The sequence below is a fragment of the Symsagittifera roscoffensis genome, chromosome 5 (assembly GCF_963678635.1).
Source record: "Symsagittifera roscoffensis chromosome 5, txSymRosc1.1, whole genome shotgun sequence".
Lineage (NCBI taxonomy): Eukaryota > Metazoa > Xenacoelomorpha > Acoela > Convolutidae > Symsagittifera > Symsagittifera roscoffensis.
Window position 1 is genome coordinate 60,993,069 of NC_087066.1, and position 14,801 is coordinate 61,007,869.

The 14,801-nt window shown below is 35.3% G+C and overlaps 1 protein-coding gene across 1 annotated transcript in view; it reads left to right on the top strand.

Annotated features, from left to right (window-relative positions):
* The first annotated feature begins 315 nt into the window (after nt 1-315).
* LOC134846038 (uncharacterized) overlaps nt 316-14,801 on the top strand; it is a 46,550-nt gene continuing 32,064 nt past the window's right edge. The window contains exons 1-3 of the mRNA XM_063863211.1: nt 316-567; nt 7,355-7,589; nt 7,984-8,194. Coding sequence (XP_063719281.1) covers nt 374-567; nt 7,355-7,589; nt 7,984-8,194 — 640 coding nt within the window. The 5' untranslated portion in view covers nt 316-373. The remainder of the gene's footprint in view (nt 568-7,354; nt 7,590-7,983; nt 8,195-14,801) is intronic.

Here is a 14,801-nt window from a genome sequence, read left to right on the forward strand (position 1 = left end):
AAATTGGTCAACTTTATGACCGGAACTTCCCCTAATGGTTTCGTTTAAATGATCGAAGGACAGAGCTTTAAATAATTTATTATTTTGATCACATTTTAGAATAAAAAAAGAAACCTTTAAACTTTTTTTACTTTTGGAGAATGACTGCTGCGTGGTAAATTATAAAAATTAGAATTAATCGATAGTGGAATCAAAATTGGAATTAGTTATCACTTTCGAATTTCTACGCTTTATATTGATTATTAACTATACCATTCTTTTGAGTTTGATATTTAATCGGTTATAAAGCCCTTTTTTATATTTGGAACTTAAGCAACTGTAGTTTAAATAAGCAATAAGCAACTTTTGGTTTTGAAAAATTGTATTTGTGAAAATGGCGCGCTGGGGCAGTACTATTTTTGACAACAGCTTATCGGATATGCGATCATCCTACCAAGCCTCATTCGACAACAAAAGAGCGTTCGGACACTCGGATCTGAATGATATCACAGCCTACGCCAAGGCTCAAACGGGATCCCACAGAGCTAGTCGATTCACAAGCAACCTCACTTCTTACGACAACAATCGGTAAGACAAAAGGAAAATCGATCACTACTAAATGATATGTTATGACGGCAAAACGATATTGAAACCCGGGTCGAAGTGTAAACGTAATCCGGGTCGAGGTGTGATGCGAAAAGAGATCTATTCAAAAACCTGAAAGTTTTGAATATTAATGCACATCTGAATTTTTTTCATGACCACTTTTGGTCAGAAGTCGGAATGTAAAAGCGGCAATCGTATCTATAAAATTCAATACTTTTGACTCCTCTGTGCAAACATAGACCTGCAAAAAAAGGTTCCAAAAATGTGCAAAAGTTTTAACCAATCACAAGTTTCCACGACGCGTTTTTCGACTCTTTCTACAGAGCCAAGGCTTTTTTTTCTGCCATTCCAATCCGACCTGGTATCCCTCGTTTTCCAACAACTATAGTCTATTTCATTATATTTTTTATAGGCTCTCAGGGGCGGATTTAGGATTTTCTCGAGGGGGGGGGGGGGGCGATTTTCAAAAATTTTTACGACCTTTTTTTTAAGGTCGACCAAATTGATTTTCCGATCTCCTAAAGGACCAAAAAGACGCTGTTTTGCTAAATGTTCTGCGCCGCAGGCAAACTTTTGAAAAACAGGTCAAAAAAGTTGTTTTTGGGCACTTTTTGTTGAAAAAAGTTGACAGAAAAATCTCGTTTTTTTTTTTGGCGCGTGCTCCCCCTCAAAGTTAGTATATATTGCGCCAAAGGCACCTTTAGCAAAAATTTCAGTGTCGGTTGGCCAAAAAAGGATTTCTTAGAAAGTACCCAAGGGGGGACCCTTTGGGTCGGCAGGGGGTCGAATCCCTGAGGGAAGGCGTCCGCCCCCTCCTAAATCTGCCCCTTGTAGACTCTATTAGTATTGATTTATTAAAAGATATATTTCTATTGTGTCCACTGATAAAATCCGCCGTACTAATTGATAGATGAGTTACAAATATTTGAGCAGAAATTTTCCATGTTTTGAAGCGAAAATTTTGGAGCACAGAGAATTATTCATAAGACGAGCACCAAAACGCAAAAATCACCAATTTTCGCTCAACACATCCTTTTTAGAGCCAAGCACTATTCTGAGCAGAAAAGAATTTGTACAATTTCATGCAAGTTTTTCTCGCTAAAGTCGAAATTTGGGGTAGGACCTCGACCTGAAAATGATCTGTTAACCTTACGTATAGAACACAATTATCATTATTATGATTATTAAAATTCTTAACCACTTTTTACAAAGCTCAAAAGTGGACGGTGGCTAAGTATAAAAATAGTCGGTGAGCAAGTGAGTTTTCAAAAGTTTCTTAAAATCGATCAAACTGTCTGCTCGCTTAACACTGGTGGGTAACTTGTTCATAAAACAGCACGATGGCAAGAAAACATCCGACCGCCGAAAGTATTTCTGATAAAAGGCTGTACAAAATTGAGAAAACCACTTCTTCTAGAGGAATGAGAATAATCTCTGTGAAATAGATCTGACAAATAGTTGGGAACTCTGTCCGCCTTAAACATACAATACATGAACATAAGCACTGTGAATTTTATACGCGCTCCAACTGGGAGCCAGTGCAAATCGTGCAAATAAGGCGTAACATCAACTCTTCTATTAAGTTTGAACAGAAGCCTAGCGCACCGATTGTGAACTCGTTGTAACTTATTAAGAAGAAATGAAGGTAGCCCAAAATACAGAGAATTGCAGTATCCTAAACGAGACAAAACTAGAAAGATAACAATGCTGCGAGTGAAATTGAAGCCTAAATGCCGTGAAATTGATGAAATCTGTCTAAGTTGATAATGACATGATGCACAGACCAAGTTAATTTGTTTTTCAAAAGTAAAAAACTGGTCGAGAACAAACCCAAGACTACGGAAGTGAGTCGCCACGTCGAGGTACTCGTTCGCTAAAACAACTTGACCAGGAATTGTGAATCTACTTATTCTTGAACGGACAAACATGAACTCGGTTTTGTCTTCATTCATTTTGAGATTCATACAAGAAAACCACTCTTGAACTCTGTATACCACTTGCTGCGCTTTCATAATCCCCGCTTCAACATTGTCAATAGTAAAATAAAGTGTACTGTCATCTGCGTAAATGTGATAGTCAACATCAATTTCATTCAGATTATCACGCAACGGAATGAAATAAATAGAGAACAATAACAGCCCGAGTACAGAACCCTGTGGAACGCCTACTTTCAGATTGATATAATTAAAAAACACGCCATTGATAAAAACACGTTGCGTGCGGTCACCTAGGTACAACATCATCCACGATAATGCTTTCTTTTTTACTCCGAGCCTATTCTCGAGTATGTCACTTAGTTAAGAATGATCCACTGTATCAAAGGCAGTACTCAAGTCGAGAGCGATAAGAACCACAGGCTTCTTCTTGACATGTGAACAAAAGACATCATTCGTAATGCGCAACAACTCGGTCTCTGTTGAATGAAAGACTCTGTAAGCTGACTGAAAAGGATCGAAAGCATTGTTACTTTCCTAAAAAAAATTGTGAAACACTTAGACACAAGCTTCTTCAAAACTTTCGCAAAAAAATGAATGTTGGTGACGGGTCTATAATTCTTGAAAACTTCCGGGTCAGCATTGGTTTTCTTAAGTAGTGGGATGACTGTACCAACTTTCAAACATTTCGGATAAGTACCAGAGGTAAAAGAAAGGTTGAATACGTAAAGCAGTATCGGCAAGAGAATGGATTTCATTGACTTCAGAAGCTTCGTTGGTACCGCCTGAAGTGGAGACGACGTGTATGTGACATCGTCGAAAGCAGCTTTTGATAATTCCAAGCCAGAGACGCTTGGCAAAACATCAAACTGAAGCTCTTGGACTGGATAGTTGAAAAGAACTGAAGTGACAGGAATGCCTTCAACAAGATTATCTACTTTCGACACAAAAAACTGGTTGAAAGTATTCGCCAGAGACTTTTCATTGAAACCGGTGGGTAGCAAAGAAGCTTTTTTGCCACATAGGATGTCAAGTTCTTGATATTTTTACTTGATGTCTGAGTTCTGCATCATACTTTTATAAAAGAGTTTTTGTTTATCAAGTAACATAGTGTTCATTTCCATCGACTTGGCGCGAAACTCGGCAAGGCTAGTTTCGGAAAAACACATGCGATATTGTCACTCAGCTCTTCTTATTTCCATTTTCGCGGTTCTCAGTTCATCATCGAAGTAAGGGCTGTGAAAAGAAGCCCTTTTTCTCGGGACCCAAGGAGTCGGCAACTTCATCTAAATGAGTAAGCAAGGTTGCAAATGAATCGCAGCAATTCCCGGCATACGCCATTTTTGGTTGATCAGAAGTTTGAATGTATTGCTCAAACTTTCCAATGTAATGTTCTTCCACCGCCTATAAACAACTGTTTTCTTTGAGACTGAAGTTTGGGTAACCGTGGGGTAATTAAAATAAATGCAATTGTGGTCGCCTGCAATTTCATCATTAACAAAATTATTCGCAGGTGTATAAGTTGAAATAATCAAATCCAATGTATGACCGGATACATGAGTTGGTTCAAGTATGTGCTGTTCAAGGCCGGCTTCAGAAATAACAGAGAAAAGTCGTGATGCTCTGGAATCCGTTTCAAGTTCGGCGTGGACATTGAAGTCTCCTAAGCATAAAATGTTTGTAAAATTTGAAGCATTTTCCACTCGTACTTCCGCGAATTCTTCAATGAAGACACTAAAATTTGTCGCAGGAGGACGATACACAAGTATTAAAAGTAGCGAGGTCGTTTGAAAAAACATGACCAAGTACTCCCAATTATCATTTGTCATGCTCTTTAGAAGCTTGACATCAAGTGACTGTTTGTGAAATATTCCGACACCGCCCCCTCGTTTTTCCTCGCAGGAACAGCTGATGAATTTATAATATTCTGGGCAGCACTGAGGTCCAACTAAATAATCATCGTCGTGAGCCAACCAGATTTCAGTAAATGCAAACGCATCTGGGCAACGCGGCAATAGATAAGCATGAACACGATCTATTTTGTTCTTTATTGATTTTGCGTTAAACAGGCTGATATTCATTGCATTGTTTAGTCACGCTGTACCGGCTCGATCCACACGCTGTTGTTTTTTCAACCATTCTCTAGCTTCATCATTCAATCGAATGGTTTTTATGAGAACATTTTCTGGCCAAAAATCAGCACTTTAAATTATGTCCTTCATCGTGTTTTCAAAAAGACAGTGGAAGGATTTCAACTTTGATTCTGGTTTGGACACCACGCGAAGTGCAACCGGCTTTGCCCCGTGGTTTGAGCAATATTCGATCAAGTCCTCAGGAGAAGCTGAGAGAGCAAAGCGTGTAGCAAAGATATGCCTTCTAGGTGGTGGTGGTGCTGGCTTCGGTACACCGAACAGAGTACTCGAACCATCATTTTTCTTCGTTCTATTCATGAGACCAGATTCTCTGTTGACTATTCCTTGTTTGCAGTAGTCATCATCTCTCAGTCTCTTCGCTGCCTGAGATGCAGAGCTGTTCATAGAAGTTGTGCTGCCATGTCGCGACCTGAAAAATTTTCCTGCGAATGGCTCCTTGTTCGGCGGCTGTCCAGATCCAGCGTTTCCAGCAAGCAGTGATGCATACGTCAAGTTGATCGGTTTCTGTTGTACTTGTGTAGACGTGTTATCGTTGAAATTATCGCTGAGATTGTTCACAAGTTTCGTCAGTGTGTCCATAGATTCGAGTTTGGTTTCGATTGAAAACAATCGATTCGCCATTTCGTCTGTCTTTCTCTCAGGTTTGCCAGTTTCGTGGCATTCGAGACATACCCATGTGATCGTACAATAAATAGACGAGGTTTCCATTGATACACCCACGCAAGACAGATATACAGCTTTCAGCGAGCAAACAAAGCACTCAGTAAGAACAGGTTCAATCCCGCTCCGAACAAATGCCACAACAAGTTGGCGCTCTCGTAAGGACAGGCAGTTTTGAAGTAAGTGAGAAAGGTATCAATCAGATGTTAATCCACCGAGTACAAGGCTAATTTAAGCAGGTACTCAATTAAATGTTCAAACCGATTGAAGAATATCAATTAAACCAGAAGATGTGGTAACCGAATATAAAACAAAAGAAAATAACGAATATTTCTTTTTGTTCGCGGAAGAAATTCAAGGAATAATCCGAGGGATGTCTCAGTGATACGAACCCCGGACCTATGGCACGTCAGGCCCACGTACTAACCACCAGGCTAAGTGTCCTGTACCCAGTAATCAGCAACAAGTGTTACAACTACAATTTTTGCAATAAAAATTTCAAGAAAAAGAAACAAAGCAAGCTGTGTGAGGCCGAACTGGGTACAATTTTGAGTTTGTGGGTCTCTGGAATCCATAGACAAGTTTTAAAACATATTAAAGTTTTGTCCGAACGTTTGAAGAAAACGAAAGAAAAAAAGAAGATCAAAGAGAGCGTCCTTGTTGCGGAATCTGCTTACAATTTACAAAAAACACAGTTTGGCCTGGCAATAAAAGCTTTTGGATTTTTTTCAACTTAAAAAAATTGTTGTCAAAACTTTTTGTTGCTTTATTTCGGGTCTTGGGAGGGGTTGTCTTCAAATTTCAGGAGTCAGGTAAAAATAGCTGAAATAACTTTGAATCATGACATAAGATTGGGATCTTAGTCAGAAACCAGATCCTAATTGAGTCTACAAACCTAAAAACTTCGACCGATTTCACTAAAAACTGAAACAAATTTGAAATAATTTCTACAAAAATGAATTACGACTGAAACTGATTTGAGGTACCTAAAGTAGGCTGGAAAATACCATCCTACCTTTGCCATTGTTACTTCCCAATCCACGACAGAGGCCGTAACACAAAACTGTCGTAGCAAGTCAAATAAAATTCAGCAACTTCTTATTATTGGATCAAATTTTTGTTTTTTTTTTCATAAAATCTCTCATTTTGCATTTGTGCTAAAAAAATAAATTTTACGGAAAAAAATGTGCATGCAAAATTTGACATTTTTGTGTTTATAACGTAGTCCAGGATGAGTTTCTCACCCAAAAAACCCAAAAATTACATGAAAATGTTTTTTTTGTAAACACAATTATTATCTTTTGTTTCATTTGCTAAGATAAAAATAAATTTGTAAGAAAAAAAGGGCCTTTTATGTCAACCATCAAAATTTTCAAGCTAAAAATTATCTAGTCTTATTCAAAAAGTTACTTTTTTGGTATATATTTTCATGTGAAAATGTTAAAATAACTTTTATGGCTGAAACCACCAAATGCAGTTTATCTGCGTGGTTACTGCCAGTTACACTCTGGGTTTTCTCATGACAAAAAAATTTTTGGTTAGTGTTTCGGTTGAAACACGAAATTTTGAAACAAAAAATTTTCGAATTTTCATTTATGGAAAAAATGCTTGTCATACAATATCATAGTATGGAAAAAACGCTTGTCATACAATTTCATATATAAAAAAATGCTTATTTTGCTATTTCCATGCATACTATTTTACTCTATGAAATTGTATGAAAGAGTATGATAAGCATTTTTTTCATATATGAAAATTGTATGATAAGCATTTTTTGTCAACCCGGGTTGTTTCTAAAACCACGAAAGTTCAAGCTATCATATGTTTTTTTAGTTAACCAGTCAGAGGCCTAACCCAGAGGTTAAAGGTTAAAGATTAACTAAGTTATGGCTATCTTTACAAGCTTTCACCTTGTGAATTGCAGCGAACGTGTGATTTGAACCCGTAATCATATAATTGCTGGGCACCATCACTACCAATGCCCCACAACGCCATATGTTAAGTTATTTCTGATGAAATTAGGCTCAACTTCATAACTGGGGGCTATAAATACCAACCGGCTGCCGGAATTCTGCCAACAGTGACCAGAGAACACAAAGGACGCAATTTCATCCAAGAAAACTTCAGAGACGCCACCAGGCTCAGAAAAACGGACCCAGTTTCGATAAATTTAGACGAGCCACTAATGCCAGGAAAAGGATTGGAAGGATTCATAAACGTCTACAAAAGTACCAGGGCTAATCCCCAGACAAGTCAAGTAAGTCATTAGATCAAGTGATGCTGATTTAGTTGTTAATCAAGTGATGTTAATCAAAACTTACGTTTTGATCAAAAACCTGATTTATATTGTGAAATGAAGTGTGTTGTTTCATTTTAAACCAAACAATTTGACCTTGTTTGAATTAATAAATAACTGGGCTCTTTTCCAGCCCCCTTTGATTTTTTTCTGAAATTTAATATATGAAAATCTATTTAAATTGACTTTTCATGTTATAAACTGCATTAAAACTTGTCAGTGTGAACAGGTGAACAAATTTTCACAACATTTCTTACATGCAAAATGCTGTGTGAACAATTTTTGAACAGCTTTGTTTTGAAGTTTACGAGGGGGGTCGGAAGCTGGAAAAGAGCCAATAACTGTTTTTTCTCAGAGATCAAACCCGATTACACACAGAAGCGAAAACGAGCAACATGTTAGCAGCGATAGAAATCGAAGACAGAATAACATAACAGGCAGCGAAACTCAAAACCAGAATCAGTTCACGCCATTCAGGTCACGTGCGCCGAGGGTGGAGTCGCCTTACAGTCACGTGACAAGTAGAAGGACCCGAGGGGAAAACAATTTTGGGGATGTAGTTCCAGGTTAGCGTTCTTGGCCAAATTTGAGCGCAGTTTCAGAGGTTTTAGTTTCAATTAATAGTACCAGATACGTATCGGAGATAAATTTCCGGTTTTGTCGGGTTTTCTCCACTTGAAAATTTGTTTTTTTTTACGACAAAGTGGTTATTATCTTAATATCAGGATGTTTTTCTCGTGCAAAATCTAAAAAAACTTGTCAAAAAAATTCGAATAATCATCAAGGATAGCCGGTTTTCTGTGCGACTAGCATAGAATGTTCAGACCAAAATGTTTTGATTGTGCGTGGTATGTTGAGATAACTACAAAAACTCGTAAAACGTTAGTAATTTAGGCATAATAGACATTAGATGTATTCAAAAAGCGAATAACAACCAAAAACGAAAAAAAATTGTAAAAATTTTTCTGAATTTTTTTTTGCAGAATTAAATTTAGATTTTTGAAAATCTTTAGAACCAATGAAACGCTAAAGGAAAAGTTTTCATTATTTTATTTATAACACCTGCTTTCAAATTTTTTAGTACTTGAACCATTTCGATTGTTATTTGGTGTACCTCTTTTTGCGTGGAGAACAAAAAAAACTAAAACACTCCCAAACACAAAAAATCAAACGTTTCAAAAAAACTAACCGATTGGTTTGACCTGAAGTTCGACAAAATCAATGCAAATTAAAAACTCTCTCACTGAGGCACCGATAAATTATACAAAGGCAAAGCTGTGCTTCGCATACGCAAGCGTGAAAAGGGAAAAAGTCAAAGTAAAAAAAGGAAATGTAAAAAACTAAAACTCTGATATGTGCCGTAACAAACCCCGACCTCGAGATCCAACATCATACATCCTCGAGATCCAACATCATAAGTCCTAGCAAATACACCATTGCCGCTTCACAATAACTACGTTTGGCAGGGTAGTTTGTGAGATAGTTCATAAGTTTTCCAAACAACGGTCAAAAAATCAAAACACGAATTTTTAAATTCGAACACTGTTTTTCTGCAAATTTAGGGCTTATTTTTTATGCTGAGAAAATTCTTATCGCCTATTTTTTTAATTGAACCTTTTAATGCAGATCTGGTTTTTTTGGCTAAAGCCTGTGAAAAAAGTCAACACTTTAAACAATAGACTTTGTCTAAGTCCAAAACTCTGAGTTCATTCAAGAGATAAGGGCGTGGCCAGTTCTGCTTTAAATTCAACTGCCTAATTCCAACTGCTTTTAATTTCCAATTTTAAATTTTAATCTGAGATTGGTATCTGAGTAGTTTTGGAAATAATCAAAAAATTCGAAAAATGAAGAATTTTTATCAACTTTCAATGAACAATTGCCGCTATTACGCCAAATTTTCTGGCGCATGTTCTTTCGAGTGAAGCCTTAATCTTTCATATGGCGGAAAATTTTTCAATAAAAATTAAAAAAAACTTCCAAAAACGGGCAAAATTTGAAAATTACATTTTCTAAGGCAATAACTTCTTTTCATCTAAAAAACAGGGCGACACCACTTGTGCTTGTGCAGTAAAAACTCACAAAAATTTTAATTTTGGTGAAACTCTTGCCGTCAGATGGAGCAGGGAAGTTTTTCAGAAAAATCAACGTTTGCCAAAAGTGTTCAAAATTTACAAATTGGACAATTTCTTTGACCATTAATATTTGTTACAAAATTTTTCTCTCCACTGAAACTGTTCATCCAGTGATACGCTGTAGAACGCCAAGTAATGTAGTAGAGACTTGTGGGAAATGCATACAGGCAAGCGAGTACCGTATTTACAATGATACCGCTGTTTTGCAAATCGAGAAAATAGTTCTCAAGAAAATTTAAAGTTTTTGCCAAAAGAGCAAAAGTTTTTCAAAGCGTCTCAAAAAATGATTAAAAACCAAATTCCAGATTTTTTCGTGATAGTGTTTTGTCAAACAAGAACTAGCCAGCAGCAAACCAAATGCAGGAACATTATGCTATGCAGCAAAACTAAACCAGGTTCAAAAAGTAAAAGTATCACTTTTAAGAGCACTTTTATTTGCTACTGAGATTGAAAAAAATCAATACCATAAAAAGACTACCGTAAAAAAACACTGACCTCCGTTTTTGTAAAAAAAAATCAAGATATAAAACCAGTTCACTGAGATTTCAATCATGAATAAATAAACAAAAAAAACCTTCATTTCAAATAAACTTTTCTATTTCCAGTATTACCCAGACATATACCAAATAATAACTGCTACAACACTTTGATTATGCTCTTATAGTCATTAACAAACTTTATTATACTTTTATCAGAACAGTTGTTGGACACAGAGACGATTTCACATTTAAAACCGCAAATACTGAAGCTATAGAAATGCAAAAAATTACAAACAAAAACGCTTAAGCCAATTTTAGCCGACTACGGGAGTCCAAACCAACCAAAAACCTCTGAGAGTATCAGTCTTTTGCCAAACCCATCCACTTTTCTGTTTTAAGGTCTTAGCCACTCTTAAAACGCATCATTTACTGGTAAAAACATGGTAGCAGCGCAGCGAATGTGCTTTGATAAAACGAAAAAAAAATTGCTACAATTCACTCACCAATAGAGGCTGATAAATCAAAAAATGACTAAAATGTGCGACTTCGATAGTAAAAGTGATATCGTATAAGAACACAAGCGTTTGCTTTTGCAAAAAATGAACTCTTATTTTTTTTAAAAAAAGCATGTATTCGGTTAAGATTTCAAAATAGCAAGCTACAGTGCTGATTTAAACTATCCGGACAAAAAGCATTTACTTGAAATATAAAACGCGTTTTTCTCTAATGGAATTGAATTTAGAATGAAAGGGATAAAGACAAAGCCGAATCAATTAGCAGAATAAATATGATGCAATAGGTTTTGCGAAATTCGGGCACAAAGTTAAACTTTAAAAAGGATCATTTTTTAGTTAATCATAAATCACACCAGAACTACCGAGTCAATCACTAACATAGTTATATCAAAATAGCTTCTTACGTGGCCCAACTAACTTTGAAAGGATTTACTCTCCAAAAGTTTAGGAAAATGTTTAATTCAAAAAATTGTTTTGAAATTTAAAAAATGTGTTTGATGTAGTCTCGGTAGTTCTGGCGTAATTTTTGAATGACTAAGAAACCAAAAATAATCCATTTTTGGGGTATACTTTTCGGCCCGAGTCACGTTCAACCTGATCACCTTTAACCTAAAGTCAACCCAATTAGGGAAAAATGCGTTTCAAATTTCTAGTTTTATGCGTTTTGTCCGTATAGTTTAAATCAGCCCTGTATTTCAAGCAACTTGAAACAGTAAAAAGTTCTTTATGTCGCTTAAGCTACTAGAAAGTAAATTTTAAAGCTTAATTAATTTTCAAAAATAACTGTGATGGAAATCTTCTGCAACCGAAACTTTTCTTTATTTTGGCTCATTGCGGATTTAAATCGAGAACTATAGGTTTGAGCAACATGAAGACAAGAAAAGTTCTCCGATGAACTGTAATAGATGTACAATTTGTTTCCGTCCTAAATTCAATTTGTATTAAAAAAAGTCTGACAATGGACCAGAAGATCTTATTTTCAATCCTCTGACTATAATGAGTCAACGATTGTAAGTGCTGTAAAAAACTGGTTATTACCTTTTTCTTTTTTTCTATCAAACTTCCATATTTTCCATAATTCCAATCACCTTGCAACCCTATTTCTACCATATCGTCCCTGAAAACGGGTTATAACAAGTCACGAAAAGTGCGGATAGACGGAATTGTTTAAGAATATAATCTACCAGTTTTGACTAGGGTTGCTTGCAACTTAAAAAAAATCCAGGCGAATTGACACCTAAGTTCTGTCTGAAAATCTTGTTTTAGCATGCCAAAAAATCGAATAGTGGTATCAGCTCTTCTTAAATTTTTCTGTTCCTATCTATTTTTTCCAGCTTTAAAGCTTTTTTTCAGCTTTTTTTTCAAAATTTAGAGAGTTTCAAAAAATGTTAGAGCACATAAAGGTAACAAAAAAGCAAACGTCCTATTAGAAAAACATTATGCAAAAAAATCTTTCTTTTTTTCAGACAAAAGGTCTCAAGGTTGCCTGAGTTCGCTCAAAAAAGTCATTCTGTTTTTAAAATGAATTCCGCGATTTCCAAGTTTTGCTAGTTAGTAGATTAGGAGTTGCCAGTTTACATTTGTCGTTCGTCTTCACACACTGCCCGATATTCCTCGAACGCTTCATCTGATGCAACCGTGCTGTTGTCTCCTCCCATGCAGTTCACTGGTATCATGCCATAATAGTTCATCACAAAGCACCTCTTTTTAGCCTTCCAAGCCTGCTTCTTAATCTTCTCCAACTTTTTATTTTTTCCTTCAGGCTCTTGCCAAAACTCATCTGAGATAGCCCTGCAAATTTGTGAGTTTTCGTTTCCCGCAATTTAGTTCTTTGATTTGGGTTTGAAAACGGTCATTGAAAGTGTTAATTGTGCATGCGCGTATATGCGGTTTGATGAAATTATTTACGGCACAAAGGCGCATACCCGGGTTGACAAAAAATGCTTATCATACAATGTTCATATATGAAAAAAATGGTCATCATACTCTTCCATACAATTTCATAGAGCAAAAGTAAGTGTGCGAAAATAGCAAATCAGCATTTTTTCCATAATATGAAATTGTCTGACCAGCATTTTTTCCATAAATGAAAATAGAAAAAAATTTGTTTCGAAATTTTGTGTTTTAACCGAAACACTAACCAAGGATTTTTTGTCATAAGAAATCCCAGTAACTTTTTGAATATGGCTAGATAGTTTTTAGTTTGAAAATTTTGGCGGTTGAGAAACAAAAGCCTGTTTTTTACAAATTTATTTCTATCTTATTAAATGAAACAAAAGATAAAAATCGTATTCACAAAAAAAAACACTTTCTTGTGATTTTTGGATTTTTTGGGTGAAAAACTCATCCTGAACTAAGTTATAAACACAGAAAGTCAAATTTTGCATGCAAAATTTTTTTTTCGTAAAATTTATATTTTAGCACAAAAAAAAAATTTGCAACCAAAAAAGGGATTAAAATTTTTTTACCTCAAACTCTTGTTTTTGTTTATGAAAAAACGCATATCATACAATTTTCATACATGAAAAATTTATGACAAACATTTTTTGGACCAAAATTGTTTTATGCTTTTGATTGTCAAACTGCCCTCTATCATAGATATAATTATTCAAGTCTTTTTAAAAAAATTTATGATAAGCATTCTTTATCAAAAATTTTAAATCGTTTTTTCAATGAACAGAAAGCTTCAAAAGAGGTAATTAGATCAAAAATGTTCATTAAAATTTTTTAAAACATTTTATAAATTTTTCATGAATTTTCTATGATAAGCATTTTTTCCATAGACCGCATATATGAAACTGTATGATAGGCATTTATTTTTTTTCTATGGACTTCATTTTTGGAATCATTTTTAGGACTGATTAAATCTCCGCTTACACGTTAGTATCACGCTACGAACGAAAATAGCTATTTGTTCCGGATTCCAAAAAAGTAATTATAGCGAAAATTATAGGGATTCTGCAAATGTAAGTGAATTCCGTAGTTTTGTTTTTCATACTTCCCTAAACCAGTTCTTGCGTGAACAATTAAGAGCTGTAATTTTAAAAAAAATCTAGCAAATGCGGAAAGTAAAAGCAAGGATTTAATATTGTCAGTGGAATCCAATGACAAATCTTAAATCAGTGTTTCATTAATTTCGTGGATGCATCCCTTTAGTATTTAAACAAACTGAATATCCCTAGATAAAAATCTCAGCAAGCTGTTTTATGGAACAATATTTGGGAAACACATCATCACATCGAAGAAGCAAAATATATCTTTGGGATTTGAGAGTTTTGGATGCGACTTTGTACTATGTATGCGATTAAAACTCTAAGTTTTGACCTAATTGTTCTGTTGCTCTCTAACATGTGATCTGATTATGTAGCATTGCCAGGATAAAAAATAATCATTTCAAAAGTTTCTGGACCTACGCTCCAAGTTCTTGTCTTCTAATTTGCATAGAATATCGGATCAAAAATTGGAATAGAATAAGAATCTAGCCTAAAATTATTTTGAAAATCATACAATGAAGACCGAAACGAAAAGAAATTTTTTCAAGAAAAGTTTGCGAAGTAGCTTAATTCAGTTGATTTTCATTGTTTCAGTATTTGATTTTCGAGAGTTGTTTATTCTATGAGTAATCTTTCTTTCAAAACTTAAGATTTAGCTGGTAGACTTTAGCTGAAATGAACTGTAGTCAGTATCTGATATTGAATTGTTGGCAGTATTTGAGATTGAATTGGTTGCAGTGAAAGAGATTAAATTGTTGGCAGTGAATTTGATTGAACCATGAGAAAATGAGCCACAAAAAAAAATTAATTTTAAAACATTCAAGGTCGTAACTATATTTGTCTTTAGATTATTCAAACAAAAAGTGGGTTCTGCTCAAATGTTGCGGTTTGCGCTTAGCGTTGCGGATTACGTGACAGCGTAATTTAACAAAACACACTTAAACTGATTTGCAAGTGGATTTTACAAACTGTTCCGCATTCCGCAATTTTTGTTGCGTATTACGCAAAATGGGCTGTTTTAGAGCAATTTTGATCAATGCAGTGTTTTAACTGT